The sequence below is a fragment of the Melanaphis sacchari genome, unplaced genomic scaffold (assembly GCF_002803265.2).
Source record: "Melanaphis sacchari strain LSU unplaced genomic scaffold, SCAv2.0 Contig20_pilon_pilon, whole genome shotgun sequence".
NCBI lineage: Eukaryota > Metazoa > Arthropoda > Insecta > Hemiptera > Aphididae > Melanaphis > Melanaphis sacchari.
Window position 1 is genome coordinate 1,515,202 of NW_020271042.1, and position 26,118 is coordinate 1,541,319.

The following is a 26,118-nucleotide window of genomic DNA, read 5'->3' on the forward strand; positions in this document are numbered from 1 at the left end:
CCAATCTAGTCTATAGCATTACCTAAATTTAAAAAATAGGTTTTTAAATTTAAATATAAGTTTTTATATTGTCTATGATATTTTTTTTTTTAGAAAAAGGTGACACCGTGAAAGTATTATAGGGCGATTAAAAAAAAAAAAAAAAAAAACGGGATTTGCAATTTTATTTTATTACAAAGTAATCAATACGAGTTCTAAAAAAATGTAAATTTCTGTTCTGTAACAGTCTTTTAAACGAATTATTGGCCGCACGATCGTTTTTAAACATGAAAATGCGTGAATTGTATTCACATAATAATATTTAGATTCTGTGATTTTATGACTAATGCAGATCTATCAATATTATAGATTTATAATTGGTTTCATAATTCATAGTAATTAGTAAGCTTCTGTCTATTAAGTAGCGTATTTAAAGGGAGATATTTAGTGGATTGAATCTCCTCATGAGTCAAGCTTTAATTTTTTTTTTTTTATATGTACATATCTGTTTTAATCAATTTGTCAAAAAAAGCATTATATAAAACTGTAAATGAATAACGTACTATTAAATAAAGTAAATAGTAATCAAAACAGTTAGTATGGGGTGTGGATATTAAAAAATATAAAATATAAAATATAATTTCTCTCAACCTCCATACCAAACTTCAGATACAGTGATTGTGGTCTATTATTGTATTTATATCAATATATCATGTATAATAGTAAAAATTAATGGATAAAATTTGCAATTTAACACGATATACATCATGTCAAAATTATAAATATAATGTAATAGGTCTATACATGATATTGTATATGTAATGTACTAATTGGTTCAATACGATCTTGTTTACTGTATAATAATTATTATTCATTAACACGACCGTTTAAAAATTGTAATCGACTGTAGACAATGCACATCACGTATGATAATAACTGTGTATATACACCACGATAACACCGATGGCGCGCGCGGGGAAAAACTAAAACATTTCTATATACCTATTATTATTATTATTATACAATTATGCTCTTCAATATTTGACCTTTAGGTACTCTATTCGTTTTACGTTGTATTCTCGCCGACTAATCTAAAACGACATAATAACGTTGACCTTGAAAACACAATGAAATAACTGTCATTTTTTTCGGCAAAGACTGCGATGTGTAGTACCTATACGATCGTAGTAATTATTATTTTTCTACGTGCACGAACGAACACGAAAAACGCTACTCTACCTAGACGAATGCGTAAACGTGGGCACATTCCGCTTTGTATATTGATAATATACAACGAGATTGCACGCATTTATTTTTATCACGTGGTTTTGAATAATAATCGACTTGAATATTATGAAATTTTATCGAAAAAAAATATATGATTTTAAGGGGAAAAATAAAAATTAATATCATCCAAATTGTGAGAGATATTGAAGCTGAGCTCGCAATTCTTTTTCGATCTTTCGAATAAATAAACGATAAAATTGAAACTGAATGCTTTTACACTATACCTACGAATAAAATTCCATTTAACTTAATAACTGTAGGCATTAATAAATGCAATACATCGCGTTAAAATATATACATATTATACATGAAATACGCGGTTGAGGAGACATAGAAGAATGTTTTAAGTCATGTTTAAAAAAAAAAAATGAACTAAAGTGACTGCAGATTGTTAATAATGTTTTTAAACGATTCAGTTAAGTGGGATCGATTGATTAATTTAAAAAAGTTAATTCACCTACTATATATATATATTTGTACATGTATTACTTTGTAAAATATATATCGCGATTAGCTATGTTTTTTGTTTTTTACGATTATTTTAATCCACTAGACTGAAGAAAGTGATAAATTATCGTTGCCAGTAAAGTTATCGGATGGCGGTTCATCCATAAAGCAAATCAAGGTTATCACTTATCAGTAAGATCCAGCCAAATTAACTACAGAGATTCAAAATTAAATTTTCATTTATTTATTTGCGAATTTAAATTGTTTATATCTTTTACTGTTATTTTTAATTTTATATATTATTCTGAAATTTGATATTTAACCATATACTACAGTGGTCGTGAACATTTTTTGCTATTTCATCCGTCGAATAGAAAATAAAATATACATTATTAATACATAGCTACGTAGACATATTGCGTGTATAGACTATAGGTATATCTAATTTGTATATATGTGTGTGCACGTAGCTGGTAACTAAATATATTTACCGTTTCTAAAGATAATCAATATTTGCTGATTTATAATGATGCTATTATTCGTGAGAAAACAATCTGAATTGTATCGACACAGTACATGTGTTGGCTCAAAGGGATTTTAAAATTTTGAATGACGTGCAAAACGTAGACATACTTAACACAAAGTTTAAAAAAAAAAACTAACATTATTGACTTGCGGCTGTGAAATCGGTAGTGACTTTCCAATTGTGTACCATATTATAATGTAGATATGTATAAGAGCGCCCGCAGAGAATCAGATCTGTATTGGGTGCAAAATTTTAGTTCGACTTTCACCCTCCCTCCGTATTTCCAACAAAAACTAACAATTAACTAAATACAAAAAAAAAAAATAGCTCAAAAAACCGGGAAAAACTGCATACAATTTGTACTAGTAAGATATTTGTTTAGATGTAAATGTATTCAGGTAGTATTTATATTATGTTCATATTATTTTGAATATTGTTATGTATAAGTACCAGTTGAAAAAATCCCGAAAAAATTCATAGAAAAAGAGCTAAAAAAAAATGTCCAATAGAAAAAACTCATAAATTTTTTTTTAATTTATGAGCTTGATGTTCCATTTGTGTTTTTTTTTTTTAGCACCCTACTATTGATAAGTATTTTGACATTTTATTTCATTTATATTGTTAGGTACTAACCAATTCAAATTAAGTAAACTGTACTTTATTCCTTCAAATAGATATTTCAGTACTTAAAAATGTACAGTAAAATTGAACATCTCTTAGAGGCTATTTCATTCAATGCACGGATTATACTCGATTAACTTTATTAAGTTCATGTGTACTGTAATAATTAAATTTTTGATTGTTTAATTATTTAATGAATTATCAAAAATTGACTGATGAGTGTAAATCACGTTCCACGATTATATTAATATTATTTATTATTATTGTTATGGCTATGATTATTATCTGTTATCTATATTATCATGTATAAGTTATTATTATTATTATATTACAGAACTTTTTATCAACAAAATATTAAATAAAACAATTATAATATGGCACTTAGTGCTTTTATTTCCAGGGTGTGTTTATTTTTTGATTTTTTTTCTGCCTGTCTAATTGAAATAATTATTAATTATCACAGTTAGGTACCGCTATAATTATTTAGATTCATCATCCGTTTAAATTATTGTATATTTTTTATGTGCAATGTACAACAGTGTACACGGATAAAATATAGGTATACACACTAGAAATCATAAACTCTGGCGGTAATACGTAATGATTTTAAAATAATGATTTTTTTTTTTTCTAATTGATTACTGTTGTTTTATTTTTGCCGTATAAGCGATATAATTGCGCAATTTCCAAAATGACGTATGGGCGCACCACACCGCTGCTGTAGCAATGTGCTATAATATGTGTAAGTGTGTTTAAATCAATTTTATTATTTTTTTTATCATTATACTTTAAGCATGACTACGATACGTATTATTATATATTATTATTTATAAATCTACAGCTATGCGACCCGCGCTCCATTTATTCGTTTACTAAAATAAGGTCGTCGGAATTACAAACAACTACAGTCAGCGTTAAAAGAAATGATATTCCACAAATTAAATTACCGCAGCGGTGTGCGAGTAGTGGGTAGTGGGTACATACCTATAATATACAATAACAATAAATGCACCGCATTGTTCTCGCAGTTTGAACTGGCAGGCGTATTGGCGTCGCATTATTAGAATATATTGTATTATAAATTATAGTAGTATGTAGGATAGGTGTATCATTAAATATATGTACTAGGTAGATACGTACTTCATGCGCACTGTCATAAATCGGTCGAATCGTTCTTTCTCGGACCAAACTTGATTATGGGTCGTAATGTACTCGTAATCTATTTATAATAGATAATAATAAATAATATAATATGTATTATATGTGAGTATGTGATAATATATAAGGTCAGATAGGCAGGTATTTATTATTTTACGCCATTTTGTGTAGCGTCTGTTGATTCAGATTCTTAGTTCTTTACCTCTGCGATGACTAAACTCAACAGGTGCCTAAATAAAAGTAAGTATTGTTTTCGTTTTGTTATTAAATATAATATAGGTAGGTCGTAGGTATATAACATTACGTATAGTAGGATGACCGTAATTCGATAGTACAGCGATCGTGTCCTTATCATATTATTTTATACAACTATTATTATTCTGTCTAACGAATAGACCATTCGCAGATGATGCGTACACCTACTACAGTCTACAATCTGCAATTGTAAAATTATATTAATGTATCATATTATGGACTAATATTAAAATAACAATGATTTATTTTTCCACACGTCGATGCTGTTCTTCGTGTAGAGAGGAGAGTGGATATCACTCAATCAAATATTGTATTAGTTTGGTAGATGGATAGTTAATTTGAAAAAATAAATTAATAAGTCAATACATTATAAATTAGTTTCATACTTATATATATTTTATCTTATATAACTTAAATGGAAATACGAACAGATTTTACAACTTGTGTATAGATTTGATGTTTAAAAGAAAACAATAACATTTCGAGTAATATCATGACTCATTCACCTTTTAATGTTTAATGTATTTATATAAATTATAATTCTTGAATTATTGATGTTACACTAAAGACCATACTCCATTTAAATTTTTAAATTTTTTACATAGTTCACAATTTAAATAGAATCTAGGACGATACCAATCTTTTTTTTATCAAATCAGATCTACTTTTTTTATTTTTTATTAATACTCAGATGATTTTTTTTGAAAATCTCAACACGTCTAAATCGATATTCGAAAAATTAGTTTCTGAAATATTAAACTTTATTATTGTACAAATAATAGTACCTATTTTACATAATTTATTAAGTATATTATGTAATATTTAATCTGTTGGGCACTTTAATTTATTATACAATTATACACTATTTATTCTTACAATTTATGAAATTTAAAAAAAAATTAACATTAATTACCTAATTACTATGATTTTCAAATTATCATAGCCCCATATTTTCTAAGCTTATTATTATGGACTATTATTTTTTGTACTCAAAGTGTAATATACCAAAATTTTCAATAAGACTTCTATAAAGAAACCTACATTGAAAATTTAAAAAAAATCATTTGAAAAACAAATTAGAGTAAAAAAGGTGGCTTACATCTGAAAAAATAAATTGTATCAAAACAAATACTCTTTTATAATAAAAAAAAATCAAAATATTTAAAAATATTGTTCTTATTTTCTTTTATATAAAAATTTAAAATATGATAATATTGGAATCATCCGATTGCGAATATCGTAATTGAGTTAAGTGTAATGAATATTCGCTTTTTACAGTCTCTGTGTAAAAATGTATCTTATAGTATTGTCGTAGTATGCTTATGTGTGCAGTAAAATTTGAAATGGTTTTGGTATCTACTTGTCACAATGTATGTTGCCTACTGGAAAAACAACTATACCAGCAAGAAAATAAATCATAGTCATATCCACATGTTTATAGTTTTATACTTGTAAGCTTTCTATTTTGAATTATTTAAGCATTAGAAAAATAAATTGTCATCCATCGACAACCATATATCATTGTGGCACTAAATTTAAGACTTTAATAATATAATTAGAAAACTTGAATATTTAAATAACTTTTATTGTTCATTGTTAACTGCAGTGAGCCAACGAACTCAATGATTGGTTTTATTATTACATTATGTAGTTGGAAATGTATACAAATATAATATACGCATATAAGTAATACGGATAATAATTATGACGTTGACCTATTGACAATATCGTTTCGGAGATTATATTTCTGATTTTTCAATTTATGACTATCGGTCAAATATAGATATTTAAATATTATTGTTATATGTATAGAAATCATAATACAAATGTCAATTGACAATCGTATGCTATTGTGGGGTTATCATTATATTTATGAATTACATTACCATTGGAATAATATATAAATACTCATAATAAAATATAAAATATTAATAATTCTTTTCCTGGTTACTTAATTTTAATACTGCATTTTGTTATTGTTATTTCCTATGTCCGTACAGTTGTGGATGCAAAATTGCAATTAATAAGCAAAATAAAATCTAATATTATACGTATAAAAAGTAATTAATAATGATTTATTAATTATGTATAACATTATAATATAATATTATCACGATTAAAATTAAAACTATTAAACAAATATATTTTGATTAAAAATTTAAATTATTGTAGTAATATTTATTTTTTGACACAACAATACCTGCCAAAGTTGTAAAAAACTATTGTGATAATTTATTGATAAATTACTACAATAAACAAGGTTTATAGCGTGATCGTTTAAAATATTAAATATAATATTATTGTTCTACGGAAATCGCAAGTAGGCATAGTATACGAATAAGTCATAATAGGCACGTGTATTATGTCACAACGTACACTAAATAATAATTGGTAACCACTAATTAATTACAAGCATACATACATTAACAATAATATATATTTATATATATACTAGTATTTTAATTATATAAATTGATAGTTTTCCATAATCGTATTTAAATGTTTAATTTTATTCATTTGAAAAAAATGTGGAAAGAATTATCGGTGATTACTTTTGGAAGGATTTAAACGTGAAAAATTGTTGGTGTTTGAGTTGTAAGATATAGATAGGTAATTCATAGATAATAATACGATATGAAAATCGTTTACTTTATCTCCGCTCGCTCAAGTCCCTTTATTTATTTTGTACACGTGCTTATAAATAAAATAAATGATAAAATATTTATTTAAAATGCAAAATAATAATATTATGATGAATTTCGGTTGGTATATATCGACTGTGATAGACGTCATTTTGCATGATCACGATGGTCACTCATACTGGCCGTATACAGGTTAAGGTATATTGGTATTCAATTAATTATTATAATATTATTACCAACAACGCTACATATCGTTTGAATATAATAATAACATAAGTATATCTTTAATGTACATATTTCACGTATGCCATTCGATGTACTGTGCGATTTTTTTGTTCATCCATACATAATATTATACTATTTATTATATTATATTGTATAAACACTATATGATAAAAAATATTGTAAGTTTAAAAATATTAAACTGTTCAGCAGTGTTCATAATATGTATCATGCTCGATTGATGTTATTAAATGCGTAAATACACTAGTTGTGGAAATCAGAAGAAAAAATCGTTGTTTTTATATTACAGATTAAATGAGAATATTATGAGAAACTTTTAAACTCGACACCTAAATACTAATAAATATTATACTACACATAAATATGAAATCTTGTTCGATGCTTATAATTATATATTATATATTTCAATGAGAAGTTGACGAAACAATTATTTCTTGAATCCGCAAATAATATTAAAACGTAAAATTATTACTTCAGTAGTCTATGGAAAAGGGTATGTCTGTGCAACTTTTTTAGTTTTTATTTTTAAAAAAATGCAATATAATGAAACGACGACGATATTCATCGGATGATACAGTAAAATCTGTCTTTTACGGACCCTTGTTAAGATGGGATCTTGTTCTGTGCGGAAATTTATTATGTTGTTCCGGGCAGATTTCTATAATTTAATATAGGATTAAATCCTTGATAAAACGGAAAGCTTTTTTTAGTCACATAAATCATATATACCTTTAAGCTTTAACAGACGGAAAAACATATCATAAAACTAACAAAAATATTTTTGATACCCACATTTATTTGGTTATTAAACAATTATTAAGGTAAGACTATACGTGTCGATAGATAACTACATTTTATCTTGAATCTATATCATCAGTGCTCATTATTGTCACACCGTATAGTCGTAGTTTTTCTGTCTTTCATCTCGTCTTACTTGTTCTCACAATGTCTTCAAAGAATTTTTTAAGTTTAAATGAAAAAATGAAAGTTCTAGAAGAAAGTTGTTAATTGTTAAAGAAAAAACTAGACAAAGCTTTACACGAATTTCGGAATTTTTAATTGCATTTTAATCTGTTTACTTTATTTTATTATATTATTATTTGATTAATACCTACTAAACATTTTGTTTTGCAAATTTTGGAATTAAAATTTATCATTATTTTGAAATATCTAATTATATTTAATTTATAATACATATTATGTAATTATTTACTAAAAATTAAAATTTACAGTAGTCTATGATATTTATTCATTTTCAGAATTTTAATTTTCATTATTGGCTGAAAAATTTTATAACCTTAAATGTTAATTATGCAGAATATTGTAACTCTATAGTACAGAATTTTTCTTTTTATTCAGTTACATGGAAACCTGCCTAAAACGGAAATTTTTACCGGTCCCGTGCAATTCCGCACAGGACAGGTTTTACTGTAGTAATTTTTTAAATATTTGTTTTACGTGAATATTTCAACAGTTGTTTTCAGCAAATTTAACATTTTCTCCACTATGGTATTATATAATCGCGGTACTTATATACATATTGTATAAGCCGCGAAAGACGCTGCCGCCATTATTTCATACCTATATATACATATAATTTGACTGTTTAAGTGTACAGTAATCATTTCAATTGTGTATAACTGTAATAGTAGTAAACAGCTTGACAGTTATATAGGTATGTATATTATTAATGTTGATGCCTATTTATTATTCGATTAATACGAACCTATCTCTCGGCAATAATACGTAATTATTAATAACATACATTTAATATATATTTAATTTAAAATGCGTTGAATTTATGTGCATAAGTGCATAAGTGAAGGCAAGTGTAATTCATAGAAACCAAACTATACCGTAAATTGTAATCTTTATTAAATTACGGACTTCTGAGAGTAAGACATGCACCTCGGTATAATAAGTATTTTTGACGTAAATTTATGGAGGTCGAAAGGTGTGTGTTACAATAAGCACAAATCACAATATGATCTGATTGGATTAAAAATAAGTATTGCAAAATTGATGAAAATAATAAACAAAAATTACAAAAGCACAAAATCGTTACCTAAGTAAAAGTAAATAGATAACAAATAATATATTTAACTCACTAAATTTAATGTTATAATGTAAAAAAAAAATATTAACTTAGGTACTTAAAAAATAAAATTTATTATTATTTATTAATGAACACATGGGTCACATAAAAAGTATTTTAACCTTATCTAGGTTTATAAAATGTTATTTTATCAAGACACATAACAAAAATTATGTAGTGAAAATTTCAAAAATATTTTTAATTTAAACTTGATAGATTAAATTTAAATTATTTGAAAAAGATAAGTTATTTCAACAGTAAATTAAAATAGTTAAAAAATTAATTAGGAAATCAACCAAACAATAAGTAAAAATGTTAAAAAAAAAACCACTTTTTAACGATAATGCTGACATCTTGCAAGTCAGTAATCAGTAGGTAATAGTATAGACCTACACTATATATTTCATTGAACCGAAATATCAAATAATGTGTATGTGATATTATTAAATTATTATGAAAGAGTTAGCTTCAATAGCACATCTAAAGTTCGATCAAGGAAGTGGTGGACGAGGCGATCAAAATTATTTTAATATATATAACTGTATTGGTACGGCCTCTCGGAATTATTTTGTTTTTCCTTTGACCCACAATACGAAAAAGCTCTCATTCTACATTTCTCACCAATTATATTCGTTTTAAAACACCTACAGCAGTAAATGAAAAGATGGCGATTTGATGAGACGTGTCTGCTGAAAAGCGCTCGCAGAAAATAATAACTGCATTACCGATCGTCGTAAGACCTTAGAATTTAACGCTGGAGATCTCAACCCGTCGTCTACGATCACAGGATGCGAGAATTTGTATCGTCTGGTTTTTTTTTTTCAATCGTACACCGCGAGCTCGATCGTAATTATATTTTTTTCGAATACATATTATAGTGCGCAGCATAGGTTAACCTGTGTTCGTGAATCGTTAGAAAACGGATTTTTAGGCCGACGGACTTTTATTTGAAAAGGCCAACTGACCAGCCGACATATACCTATACTCACGCACATTATGGTAATATCAAAAGGATAATATTGTAGCGAAATCGCAGTCGAGTCACACCGATCCGCGCCGGGTCCGACCGACTTCTCCTCGGCCGCGATCGCGACGGTCATCGACGGCGTTCGAACGCCGGCGGCACGTGAACGCGCGCGGCCGTGGCCGACGGGCGGGGGACGTCGAGGGGAACGGTGACGACGGATATTCGCGCGCGAAAAAAATAAAACGGAACGGAAAGAAAGAGAGAAAAAAAAAAAGGGGTACGACTTTGCGACGGACGTCGGTCGGTCGCTACCACCACCGTTGCCAACGAGTCGGACGAGTCGGTCTGCAGTCAGTGTCAGTCGATCAGTCGTTCAGACAGTCGGTCGCCGTACACGCGTATCTCATTATCGTTTCAGTATCGTCGCGCGATACGATTATATACCGTACTATACGAAAGACACGCACAAATAATATATAGACAAACGCAATTAAAATTATACAATTACACAAATTATTATTATTATTATTATTATTATTACCGTTGCCGTCGTCGCACTGCGCTCGTGTCGCGTTCTCTCTCCGCGCTAGCTGTACACCGGAGTATTCTTGCGCACCCGTGTGTGTGTGTGTGTGTGTGTGTGTGTGTGTACACGAGTGTGTGTGAGTGTAAGTGTGTACGGTCGCGTGTGCCATCGTCGCAGTCGACCGCGTATATGAGTACGCTCGTCGCGTCCTGTTGTACGTGCACGTCTGTCGTGCTGCGCGCGTCGTCCGTACCGCTTGTCGCCGTCCGCGTGCGTATCCTCCGCTTGACCTACAATCCGGGTCCCGTCAACGCATCGCCGCCGCCGTCGTCGAACACGCCGATATCTCTCGTCCGCGATCGATCCGCGTGTCCGTCACAGCCGTCCTAGTGACAGAAACGGACGCAGAAAAAAAAAAGAAAAGATCAATAAATATCTCTATATCCGCACTCGGTCGATGATCGCATAAAACATAGCTTGACGATATAAATATACATATATATATATATATATAAATATATATATTGTTACTTGAAAACGAAGTAGTGTAAAGGTACACGAGGCCAGTGCGAAACCGTCGTCCACACGAGCCACCGCAACGGCGATGACGCCCTGAAGACGTCTTCGGATTGTCACTGCCGCCCAACGCACGGCGCAGGACGTGCAGCCCGGCTCGAGGTAAGTACAAGTATATGCTTGTTATTACTTACTTCTTTTTGCCCCACAAAAATCCACCCTCATCCCCCCGGCCAGTCGAGGACGGGTGTCGCGTGCTCGCGAGTCTCCGCCGCAGTCCGTCTGGACGTGCGTTTTTGTGTTCTCTCCGCTGACGACGTTTCGCCTCTGCGTTTCCGAAGAGCGCATTTTTTTATACTGTACATTTTCTTCTTGACTGAAATATTTTTCTTACCGCGACCCTAGTCTCAGGTACCCATATGTAATATAACGTACGGTGGATCCGATGCGGGGCCTCTCGGTTCGTTCCGTTTTACGCGATTCCATCGAAAATTTAAATATAATCTTTAATACGTATGATCGTTATCGTCGTGGAAGCAGGAAACCGTGTCGTTATCGTGCGACTCCGCGGCCGGTTGAGCAGTGTATGGAGGGCACAGTTATTATTTTTATTGTAATAATTATTTTTTTACTTTTTTTATTTAATATTTATATTATTATTTATATAATTTGATATTTTTAAACAATTAGTATTATTATTGCAATACATAATCTCGGACTACTACTGCGCACAGCATTCATTATATTATTATAGTCTATAACAATAACATTATGCGTACGCATTCCTTTTTTAAATGGTTTTTCTTAGTCTGTATAATATTATAGTTACATACTCATTATTAAATATGTTTATCCATTTTATGCAGTATAATAGCACACACGCTGCATACACACACACACACGTGTGTGTGTATATAAAAATCATAATATATCTTTACACGTATCGGAACAAGCCATTATTACATACCTATAAAATATAAAGCAATACACAAATGAGTAATTTTATATCATTTTGGGTTATTGCGTCCGTCCGTGCTTGTGTAATTGTGCGTTTGTGCTTGTGTGTGAGAGTGCATTAGAACGAAATTCGTTTTATCAATTGCTAAAATATTCCACATACAATGCGTAAGTAACGATTACGATACACTAAATATAGGTATCAGCTAAGTAACTATATACCTAAGTATTGAATATCTAAAATTAAACATATAATCTTAAGTATGTATTAAAAAATTATTAGTCTATTCTTTTATATTCTTTCTTCAAAAAAAAATTTTAAAAAAATATGAAAATTTATAATCTGTACAATATATATATATATATAACGCGTACAATAAATTAACTTGAAAAAAGAAATCAGGAGGCGTGTTGAGGTAATCACCTAATGGTAGCACCCCTAAATTATTAGTCTTATAGTTTTAATATAAACGCTTTAATTCCATAATCATTTAGGTTTGTTGACATTCTCGTATAGGACTATAATTTTTTATATAATCGTTATACCCATATTTTCCGTTTGCATTGCGTCAGTATTTACTTATTGAATATATATGTATGTATATCTAGAACACAAAATTCGAATGTTTTTACATTATTTAATCTGTTCAAAATGATAACGTACATATTGAATACAAAACATAATATAATTTGTGAAAATAAACAATTTATATATTAAATTAATTAAAATAATCATAATAATATGCAAATAATTTATATTTTACAATTCATAGTATTGATTTCTTGTGGTTTATGGATCATCATTTTGTTATATATGAATTGTCAATTAAACTTTTACGATTTTACAATAGAGTTTTAGTTACTAGCACTGTATTAAATATTAAATTTTATAAAATTTTACCTACTGTTAATAGTATTTTTTTTTTTAATTATTGAGTACATTATACATAAATTTAAACATACAAATACATCAGTCGCAGCATATTAAAGTTGAATGCATACTATAAAAATCATAAAATATTCTAAGTATTATATTATTACTGTTGTTTTCAATTCGTTCAACTGTTTAATAATAATAATAATAATAATAATAATATACTTTTCGTGCTATAATACGTCAAACTCAAGTGTTTATAGATTCAATTGGCAATTATAGTGCTCTTATAATACATTACATTACTGATTGTATTTTTGTTTTACTTGTTATCCATTTTCACGGCAATAATTTTACTTCCGTTCTTATGTTCTACGTTTGATGAGTAATTAATAAGTATGTAATTAAGTATTGATAGATTATTATTTCACACCTTATGTTTAAATACTATAAAAAAATAAATAGTAATTTTAAAATTGTCAGAGAGTAAAAAAGTCTGATAAAACCTCTTTCGTTCTTCTTCGAATAAAATTTAATTTCGTTGAATTAATTCTAAAAAAAAAAACCAGCCGTCATACTGCAGGATGACTTTTCGTGGAATATTGAAGGTTCTGTGTGCTATTTAAATTTTAAGAATATGTTTTTGAGTGGGACATATTGTAATATATTTTTATAGTGCCTGTGATCTTACAAAGAAACGAATACGGCGTAATATTATTCGCTTTAAGTTTCGTAAACCAACATTCCTAACATTTTTTACAAGACCTAGGTCGCGTCGGTAATACCTGAGCGTGTTTTTCGATCGAATCGCAAATAATGTCAGTGTATTCGGAAACGTTAACACATAATATCTTATGTACTACATAATAATAAAATATAATGCAATATAATCGTATGCATTTTCAATATTTACATATTATATAGTATATATTCGAGTCTATAATGGAATACGCTGTCGGCAGCCTCACGGCTGCAACTAGCGTGTTTCTTTTTTAATGTTTTCAATGCACTTTCGCGTCGCGGAGATCCAAGGCGAAGAGAACAGTCTGACGCGCATATAATCTCGTCAAGTTCAAGGCATATATATTATGTATTATTATTATTTTAATATATAACGTACTAAACTTATTATACCTACACCGCGGCTACACCTAGTGCGAGTATTGTACAAAACTACAACAAGTATAATATTATTGTGTCTCGTTTGTTGAAATATCTACATTACACATCATAATAATTATATCGGCGCCGGTCGAAGACGTCTCGTAAAAACAACTTTATTACGATACAGCGACGATGCATATAATATGTTTACATATGAGTAGGTATTGTAATAATAATATATTAATATATGTGTAATAAGTACCTCGACTCTCGAGGCCGGTTCAAGTTTATAACGGAATCGCCGAACGTATGTGTAATGGTATAATACTATAATATATAACCTGCATAATATATTGTATAGAGCGACACGTTGAGTTTTGATTTTTGAGATTTTTATGTATATTTTGATAGATATAATAAAGATCGTAATATTTTTACGAACAACGCTTTTTCTTTATGACATTCGAGTAGCGTCCTGTTGCGATACAGATTTTTTTTTCAAATGAAAACCTTTTTTTAGATTGTTAATGCTAATTGATGATTTTTTTTCTTACGTAATTCTAACGAATTTTTTTACATTCTTGTACAAACCATATCGCTAAAACTACTATTTTAAACAAGTGTTTTAAGTTAAAATAAAATCAAAACACGATATCTAAGCTTCTGAAATGTATAGAAAACCGTTTTATAAGCCTGCACATTTCCAATAAAATCATTTTGATTAAAATTCAAGACACCCCTTTTTGGTTTAGCACAGCTGAATAAGTATTTCGTTTTACTCATCACCCGCTAGCTGCTAATTGTGGTTTTTCGCTTGTTAGATTCTTATATAGCTAAATAATATGTAAAACAAGTATACATAAACACAGACTAATATTTTGTGGCCACTCAAAAAATATCGAATAATACGGTCGACGCATGGAAATTGTATTTTTTCCTTGTCTTGTAAAGTGCAAGTTAAACATTATGACTTATATAGGTTGTGGCGTGATCAAGTTAAGAATTTTTTCACGGTTTCTAATTAATCAACACCAAAATTTAAGTACTTTATATCTATTGAAAACGGTATGAAAATAATTAATTTTTACTTAATACTTAAATACTTCATGTCAGGAATAAAAAAATGTCTATGAAACTGCTGTGTACAAAAAGATGAAAAGCAGAACGTATCGATGATAAAATTAGCATAAATATTATATAATATAATTTATATATCATTATAATATATATGAACATTTGTTGTATTAAGCTATATCTGTATTTGATTTTAACATCATCCTAGTTCGTAAATATGTTTTTACGTCTAAAAGTATGCTAAATATTCTCAATAGTTTAACAAGCTACATAATAATATAATAATATATTTTAATAGCATTGAGTGTCCAAATTGTATTAATATTTTTAAATTTATTATCGTTCGATTAGAACATATTTTTATTAAAATAATTGTTTCTTATGAACGCAACCCGCATACAACATTTCACTTTGTAAGACGATATAATATTTTAATATTAAACATAATATTATATTATTATAATAATATAGCTGTAGGCGCCATATTTTAAATACATGTAATATACATACAATATAATTTTTCCGCAACGGTTGGTTTTTTATGTTTTCACCGATTTGAGTACTTCAGTGCTAGTCGACCTTGATTTTTTTTCGCGTATTTTTTACATACTAAATATTTCATTCGATTTCTTTCGTAGATATCACGTATCACGATACGAGTTCGAACTGTACGCATATAATTATAATGTATAGGGTATATTATGTATAATATTGCTCGTATAATATTTATTTACTATTATTTATTACAATTAAAAATCACTATGATTAGTAACTTATTTTTATTTTATAATTTGTATTATTACAATTCCACATAGCTATTTCTGTGTACGCAAAACTGATAAATTAATTGTCGTGACGCATACAATTTTTCATTTTTTTTTTCATTTCACCAATAAAATAATGAAATATTATGTACCTATAGTATTAAGTTAAATAATATAAAAGTCATACAAAATTATATTTTTATGACATACCAATTTATTAATTTTTGCGTCTTAAAAATTCATTTTTAATAATAACATTGCAGCATATTATGTTTTATGCTCGTATTTCGTCTTCGCACTAGCCAATATAGTATAATGTAGCTTTTTCAGTAGCATAAAAAGTGTAAAAAAGAACTATTTTACTATTAAAACAATAATCGGTAAAAACGTTTTTTTTTCATTTTTAATTTAATATATATTTTATATATAAATATATAGTACCCGAAGTACTTATTTTATTATTGGCTATAATTGTTATTTACTTTCGGAATACACTTTTGAGAGACGTTTAACTTAACAAATAATAAATGTGTAGAGTATATAAGCATATTAAAGTATATTTGTTATTCATTAAGGTATATGTTGTATTATATAATATACAAATACATTGGTGATAGAACTGTATCGACATGAATAGTATAAATATAATTATTATTTTAATTCAATCACGCTCCAGCAAACATCAGTTATGAAATTTAACTATTTATTGAATAATAGCCAATATAGGTATTTCAAGAACGATTTTATTATTATAACCCTATTTGTCCTGGCAATGGCATATTTACCATACACTTACTACTGTACATGCGCTATATTATGTATTATATATAGTTGCGATGATGGTTTTAGAAAGCAGTTTTCAGCACCATTGGGTTCAATTTCTTAACCTTGTTTCATAAACAATTCAAAACATAGGTAGTACTGCATCAGACGTTAACAAATTAACAACAAATAATAAAGTTTTTTTTTTTTTTTGATGATGATTTTAAGCTTTTATTATAAATTATAATATATTAATTTAGTAATAAAATAATATATTTAATGATTTTTTACTGTAAGAAATTTATAACGGATGTTAAAATTTGCATTTACACTAATTAATTTACAAGTATTATATTTTTGAAGCAATTCGAATTTCGATCAATATAGCAATCTGTTATTATTACGCTGTACTATTAAAATAACAATTTATTATTGCGTGGTTGTTATTATTATTATTTTTTTTTTTGTTCATGCTAACGTGCAAAGTATTAAGTATTTTTTTTTTTAAATATTTTAATTTATCTTCTCAAAAACTATGTTTACTTATATAATATATATTTATATTCTCGTCGTTAATATTACAGGAATGAAGAGTAAATTTAATTTAAAAATAAAAGATCGATATTATTTATTACATATAGGAATGTTACAATATAATATAACAATAAGAACAAGTCAAAATTCAAATGAAATTTAAACTCTCATTGCAGTGAACAGCATATTATACATAATTATTTTTGTTAAACTTAACTGACTCGTGTTATTATTTTCAAAATGTATTTATAAAAAATAATACATCAGTTAATGCGTAGTAACTTTACTAAATAATATTATTTATACTGATTTTGATTATTTAAGTGGAGATTGTTCTCTATACTCGCGTTTATACCACAAATGTAATATTACAGATGAGGACGAAATTGTAAAATGACCATAATATCATCATGATATATCGTGTGTCGTTCGTTAGCGAAATGTCTACAAAGAATTCATAAAATATAATAGTATATACATGAAATGTATAGATGAAATGACAAGTGTAAATACGCGTTAATCATTAACCACGTAAAAAAAACAATAATAACATATATATATATATATACCTTTACCGTCGGCCCGACGCACTTGTTTGTTCATGTATAACTACACAATATATTATTATGTACGCGTGCCAAACACGATACTATATACAAAACGGCTTGTAAATAGAAAATCTCACCGCTCGCAAGTGTTTTCGATAAAAAGTAGAGTCCGTTTTCTAAACTTCCGATTGCGCAATCTGCTCCCGAAAATGGGCATTTCGACTCTAGACAGTTAGCGCGTACTGCAAACAATATTATATTATACAAAGGTACATAAATGCATGAACCACGTGCGTGTAGGTACAATCGATCTATGGTTTATTTTGTGCATATAATGTGGACAAAATGTGGCGTAATTACGAAAAATTCAGAGGAAGGTACTTGTGACCGCGACGGTTATTTGAATGTCAATATTATTATACTCCCGACTCCTTAAATTTTATCACTTTTCTAAATCTTTTGGTTGGAACTAAAATGTAGTAATTGTACATATGCTGATCGACTTAATATGTTTCTATACAAGAATTATTAGCTAGTATATCATGTATTATAGGTACATCATTTTATATAATAATAATATAGATAATATAGGAATCTATAGCAGTTGCTATGATAATTATTATTTTTATACTCGTTTCTAATCTATACAAATATTAAGTATAAATATATACATAATGTATATATTATGTACTCACTGATTCAATGTTAGTTACATTGAACGATCTATTATAGCAGATCCAGAGAATAATGTTGTTTCTTTATCACTGCAACCTATTCCAAGCGTACCTATTATATGAATCACGGTTATTATAGCTGAGAGTAGTAGGTTTACCTAAGTGGATGAAAAAAAAAATTAAAACGTTTGTTTTACCGTTTCTAAAAAAATCTGAGTCGGCAAGTTCGTTTACAGAGCTTTAATTTATGCAAATATATTATATAGTAAACGCTAAATTATTAATTTCCGTTAAGTTTTCGAATGGTTACTTAAGTCCGAGTATGAGCCAAGTGTAGAGCGAAAATTGCGAGATCGTTTTGATGTATACACACATACTAAAATTAACTTTAGTAAAAATTATTAAGTACGCCTTTTTCAATATTCGGGTATAGCCATATATGCGTATACCGCTATATCTCTGTATAGGTAAACATAAGTACATGTATACTCCTTTTCTCGTTTTTTAGCTAGTGCACGAAGGGGGGACCAGCTGAACATTAATTACAGCATCACTTATTCAAATAAATATATATTACATATACACACATATATATTTAAATATTAATATTATTTAATAGTTGTTTATAAAGAATAGATATTTTTAACGTAAAAGGTGATTATTAGTTGGCATTACATATGACTTATCTTTTGACGATTTTAACTGATTTTCATTCGATGACATTAGTCAATGTCAATGTTAATTTTTTAACACTTCTACATAACAGTCATACTTGCCCAGTCACATAATCAAAATATACATTCTAATAATAATACATATAACAATATGATAAATAAACGTGTAACGTGTGCAATATTTTGGACACAACTAATAAGATATATAATGTCGGTATAATTTATATATGTATACGACCCAGATATCAGACGACGAATTTCGGAAATTTCAAAGTCAAAAATCAACTCGCGTTTGCCTTGACTCAAATAACAATAAAATAATAATAAACTGTGCGAACCTCGGCGCCCGTAGCTCCCAATCATCTGCCAGCTGGTACGCCTATATATACACATAATTATACACAAAATAAAACGAACGTATACATATGTATTATGTGCGTTTCTGTGTGTATGTGTGTGTTTTGTGGTTCCCGGAATGCACAATGGGAGAAAGTATAACCTTGTCCAGCGCAAGTTTTCCGCTACACGTAGTTTAATTTTTTTCGCACACGTGGGTTGTATATAATGTGCAATATACGGGGTGATTCATTTACGTAAGACATATGAGTTGTTATTAATTAAGAAAACATTTTTGAAAATATTATCTTTGCATAATTTTAAGTCATATAAAACAACATTTTTGAAAAAAAAAAAAACAAAGATATTTTTAATATTTTTTATTGTTACCTTTTTTGAAATATTTTACTCTTTTGAGTGATTACATATAATCTTATTTTCAATTCTATATTTCAGAAGAGAATACTATTCGAAGAGTACTTTGATCAACAAAAATCAGATTTCGCGCTAATAATTTATTAATAAAAATTATTTAAAGTTTAGATGAGTGGAATAATAGTGGGCCAACATTTTAAACCATGTACCACATTCCAGTAATTTTTAAATAGCTACTTAAAACTCAAAAATTGCTCATTTAAAAATCGATTTTTATATATTGAAGTACTCAAAAAAATATTCTGTTTTGAAATAAAGAATAAAAAATGCATGTCAAAAAAAAATTTAATGATAAAAATTTTAAAATATATATCAATTTTTTAGAAAAATGTTTTTAACTACTTAAAATTATGTAAAAATATTATTTAAAAAATTTTAAATAGTTTTTGAAATAATATGTATCTTATGTTAAATAAATCACCCAATTTACTTGCAACCATGACTACAATTTGTAAGTACTCGTATCTTTGTGATTGGGTTTTATTGATATGTCGCCTGAATGTGTGTGCCGGATTTTTTGTTTTCGTTTAATTCCTCGTCGGTGGTCATACTACCAGAACAACATAAAATTTTTCACTAACCTTTACGTTTGTCATTAGATACTCTATGTCTATCATTAAAATCGTTTATTATTCATCATGCACAACGTTTACTCATAGCTAAATTGTTGACTTTCGAGTCGATTACCTATATTTATCTATAGATACCCGCCACTAAGAAGAATGTTTATTTAAATTTTTAATTTCAAATCTACGCACATTTCAAAGAATAGCAATATTATACAGTGTAAATCGGCTTACGCAAAAACCGGTCAACGCTTTTTGGTTTTTAAGGCGGATCCTCGTTTGGCCTGTTTGCAGGGTATGCATACATAATTTATTCGCCATTTTCAATTGAACTAATTAAGTGTATCCATGTATACACACGTCGATTATTGTAAATTCAAAAAGAAAACTGACACGTACAAAGTACTAAGTGTATACATTATTGTAAATAGATTTTGAAATTTTATCAAAAACAAAAGTATACAATAAACGTTTAAAACCACATGACCGTTCGGAAACTATCTATAGTGTATAATAATATTATATATCTGATCGTAAGCGCGTTTATAGTGTGTAATAATTTAATAGTCGAGCGCACAATATTGTTGATTTGATAGTTATTTTATAAGCTCTAAAACAACAATAATAGCTAATACGACAAAATTTAATACACCTATGTATATAGGTACAAATCGTATTACTATAGAACATGTTATTTGAGCGTATATTTGAAATACCCATGTCTGCGGACTTCTCCTCCACCAATATCCATTCCCCCCTCTAGTACCGGACTCGTTCTTGAGCACATTTTTATCCACGTACATATGTCTATAATATTATTACGGTACACACTAGGTAAACCGATAAACTGTTTTAACCGGTAACCAGTCTCGGTACAACGTTATTCGTTTTTTTAATATTCGTATAAGTCTATAAAATTACATTATACGAAACCCAAGTCGTCCCCGTCGTTCGGGTTTCGCCACGGGCGAGTGGTGCGGCGGCGTCGAAGGGCGGGGTGGGGTCATCGCGTCGCTTTTAATAATATTATCCTCTCCTCTTCCTCCTCCTCAAGCTCATCGTCCTATCTGCGACGCTGTTCTTTATTATTATTATTATTATTATTATTATTTTAAATTTTACGCACAACACTTACTATTCTAATATACACTATATTATTATTACATTATTTAAGTCCGATATACGGGCCACACGAACGTATCTCCAGAACGACGTATCACACACACGCGCACGCTCGCCATCGCGTAACATCGTCTCACGAGAGCGTATTGTATACGATAATTTTTTTTGCAAAAAAAAAACCGGTTCACGACCGTCGACAGAACCGCAAACGTGTGCGTGTCGGTCGTCGGTTCGGCAGAGGAACGCGGCTCGAGAAAATTACGCACAATAATATCGCGTGTACGCAGCACCTATTTGTAATATTATTATTTGGGCATACGTTTTCTGCAGCAGCGCGCGAGTTCGAGTATTGTATCGTTTGTTAACAGTAAATATTTGAACACACGAACGTTTCACGACCGTTTCGATCGGGCTCGGATTTTCTAGTAAAATAAATCACCTAAAGAGCAATCTATTAGTGTCGGAAATAGCATTTACCCGTTTGTTATTATAAACGTGAAAAAAAAACAACAAAAATATAATAAATAAATAAAGTTAAGTCCACTCCGATTTCAATCGGTACAATACGGACCTAACGGATTTACACTTAAGGTAATGCGTAGACCGTTTAAGAGCCCTTTAACACGATAAAAGTGATTTAAATGCAATAGAAAATGTAATGTGCCGGCGCCAAAAAAAGTCATTCGCTACGAACTCCGAGCCTTTACTAACAATTATTCACACTATAACCGTGTTTAATATCATTATTTTCGTTACCTGTATTTTGTCGTCATCATTCGCTAATCGTTACTCGTCTGTTGACGTTTTCCGCAGGTCGTCTTGATCGTCGATCGCAGCGACAGCGACAGCTACAACCGCAGCGGTTAGACAACGCGTCAACAGCGACAGCGCCGACATGGTGGCGTCCGCCGACCGCCGCGAGAGTTTCGGCGTGGACAGCAGCCTGTTCAACCCCCGAAAGTCGACCAAAACCACAGGCAACAAACAGGGCAAGGATGCCAACGCCAACAAGGGCAAGCAGTCGTCCGACGTGGCCGTGTACACGATATCGGTGGTGGGCGGCTACGAGAACCAGGGCTTCAAGCGGGACGACATGATGCAGTCCGGCGACGGAGACCTGGCCAAGCCACCGCTCGGCAACATGACCGACGGTGACGGTGACGACGACCAAGCCAAGGGAAAGTTCAAGATGTCGCCCAAAGAGAAGTGGCGAATCCTCAAGAACGTGTCCACCATCAGCCTCGCGTTCATGGTCCAGTTCACCGCGTTCCAGGGCACGGCCAACCTGCAGAGCTCGATCAACGCCCGCGAGGGCCTGGGCACCGTGTCCCTGTCCGCCATCTACGCGGCGCTGGTGCTCAGCTGCATATTCGTGCCCACGTTCCTCATCAAGCGGCTGACCGTCAAGTGGACGCTATGCCTGTCCATGCTGTGCTACATACCGTACATCGGTGCCCAGTTCTATCCGCGGTTCTACACGCTGGTGCCCGCCGGCGTGCTCGTGGGCCTGGGCGCCGCGCCCATGTGGGCCGCTAAGGCAACGTACCTCACGCAGACCGGGGCCGTATACGCCAAGCTCACCGACCAGCAGGTAGACGGTATCGTCGTCCGGTTCTTCGGATTCTTCTTCCTGGCTTGGCAGACGGCCGAGCTATGGGGCAACCTCATCTCTTCGTTGGGTATGTACCTAGTATGTTTAATATAAACTCAAAACGTCTTACAGTGACGTAATAGAGGTTATTGGCTAAGTACATGTTTCAAAGTTTAAACATTTTACCGTTAAAAGTCTATCAAATAAAAAGTACTCTTGCGTGCTCATTTTTCACTCTAATCGAATAATCAAATATCTTCTCAAAGCCATATTACTAACCGTATTTATAATTCTAACCTATTTTTTTTTCTTTTTATAATTATACCCGCTCAATTCGTTTGCATAACGTATTATTTATAATATGTATTATAAGGTCATTGATTGATCTAGTTTTTAAGTTAAATGCGATAGAAATAACATTTTTACCCGAACGTTATTGTATTGATGATGATAATTTGCTTACAAAAAAAAAAAAAAAAAATTTGGAAAAAAAATTACGATGAATTTGCATAATTCATCATAATTATATAGAATGCACCGCCATATAAAAGCGAGTGCTGCATATGTAACCGATCCGCTGCAAGTCGGTGACACCTGATCGACATGCCATTAAACACTATACCCGGCTACAATTTTGCGGTTTTATCGTTTAAATTAAAATCAAAATGGTCATTAGATATAAGATATTACTATTATTAGTGACTCATTCGTTTATTTATCATAATAAATAATATTAGATATGCACACACGACCGTAAACTAATGCATGTTAAACCGTTGGATCAAGCTAATAATCATTCGCCGAACACTCGGAACTGTAAATCGAAATCAATTAACATGACACATATATATATAGTCATTAAATCATGTTCTATACATACGTATATAATGGTTATATGTACTTATATTATGTATTATTAAATTACTTGCATTTGTTGTAAAACACTTTTTAGACCGCTGCAAGTATATATTCACCACCTCCCGTTTTCACGCCTTACCATCCCATTTACAAATGTCAAGGCGAAATGTATAATAATCATTATCTATATATATATATATATATACGTGTATATTGTTTGGTCTCGACACCGTTGTTCCCTTCCTCTTTTGCGGACCGCTCTATTGCCATCTATTAACTTCAACTATAGTTTTATTGTATTACTGTATACTGTATACACTGTTATATTATATTAAATATTATTTGACTTTAATCGTTCTTACGGCGAGCCTTCTTACAAAATTTATGTGTCACGAATCCCAGCCATAATGTATATACCTGTGCTTAACAGAAATCATTAAATATGACCTATAGTATCGTTGTCAAATCAGAAGACATTCTACGAATAAAAGCATCAATGAAAACAATATAAACCTTTTGAATTCTCTGACCCGAACATTATTATTATTTCGCAAATGCAATTCTTACCGATAATTGCTAGCGCTATTCGAAATCGATTAACTCCGACGTCTGTTTACATTTTGCAATAACCCTGAATAACGGTTACTCGCAGTCCTAATTTCTATCCGATCCAAGAACAAATTTCCACGTTAGAACATAATATTTTATACACTACACGTAAACGTGACATTTTGTCACGGCAATTTGTTGAAATCCTGTATGTGCAGCAGTTTTATATGATCGCCATAAATCTAAATATTGTTCGGTTGATTTATTGTATGGTGAGACTGCGTCTTTTGAAAATCTCACGGTTAATGGGTATTTAATATTCCCTATATTAATGCAAATAAAATAACTGAAACGTAAAGGGACCAGAGAGACCTTGTAAGACTTATAAAACACATACGTAATATTATTTCTAATCTAACTATACAATGTTTTTATGATATTATGGTCATTATGATTATTCTGACGTAACGGAACTTTTCGTTTGTGCACAGTATTATCTAGCGGTGCCCACGGTGGTGGTAGCGGCGACAACAGCACGATGCTATCGGAAGAGGAATTGCGACTGTGCGGTTCAAACTTTTGCGTGATGGGAAACCACGCTATCGACAATCTGGAAAGGCCGCCAGACTCGGAGATATTCGAAATAAGCACCATATACCTCTCGTGCATAGTACTAGCCACTATCATAATAGCCATTTTCCTGGATCCACTTTCCAGGTAAATCTTTCATTTTATTTTTTAGAAAGCTTTTGGTGATATTTCGATAGAGTTCAATGTTATTTTTCAATTTTGGAAGACTGACGTTATGTGTATTTGTAAATAATACTAAGAGTAATATAATATGTTGCATATTGATTATGCAGTTGCTTACTTAAACATCAAACACCATATTACTTTTATTTAAACTAGTACACATTATACTATGATAATATAATATTTTATTACAACTACGAGATAGTTTAAAGTAATTACAGTATGTGATATGAGAGTTGATGACGGGTATATACTTTATGTATATAACTAATTAACCAGTTCAAAGTCGAAAAGAAGTTGGGATCGATTTCGTTGATAAATATACTCGATTTGCTCAAACGTTTGCAGCAGACAACGATCTTTCTTGCCGTCGATTACTCGAATGAAAGTTTACAACTCCTAGCGATAACTTAAACGAGGTAGATGAGGTTGATCTTCTGCGTGAAAACCAACGATTTTTATGTTTAATTTGATTGATTCGTTAGAACCAACAACAAAAATAATTTTTATTTTAAATTATACAATGATAAACAAATGTTTATAATTATGATCAACCAACGTGATGTATACAAACCAATCAGAAATTAGTGTTCCCGAAAAAAAAACGATTAGTATACTCTCGTCAATTTCATAACACATAGAATGTTTGATTAAACTATACCTATAATTCATAGTAAACCA

The 26,118-nt window shown here is 30.3% G+C and overlaps 1 protein-coding gene across 1 annotated transcript in view; it reads left to right on the forward strand.

The window, feature by feature from the left end:
- Positions 1-10,596: 10,596 nt before the first annotated feature.
- LOC112593690 (UNC93-like protein) overlaps positions 10,597-26,118 on the forward strand; it is a 46,592-nt gene continuing 31,070 nt past the window's right edge. The window contains exons 1-3 of the mRNA XM_025338196.1: positions 10,597-11,424; positions 22,500-23,365; positions 25,176-25,401. Coding sequence (XP_025193981.1) covers positions 22,582-23,365; positions 25,176-25,401 — 1,010 coding nt within the window. The 5' untranslated portion in view covers positions 10,597-11,424; positions 22,500-22,581. The remainder of the gene's footprint in view (positions 11,425-22,499; positions 23,366-25,175; positions 25,402-26,118) is intronic.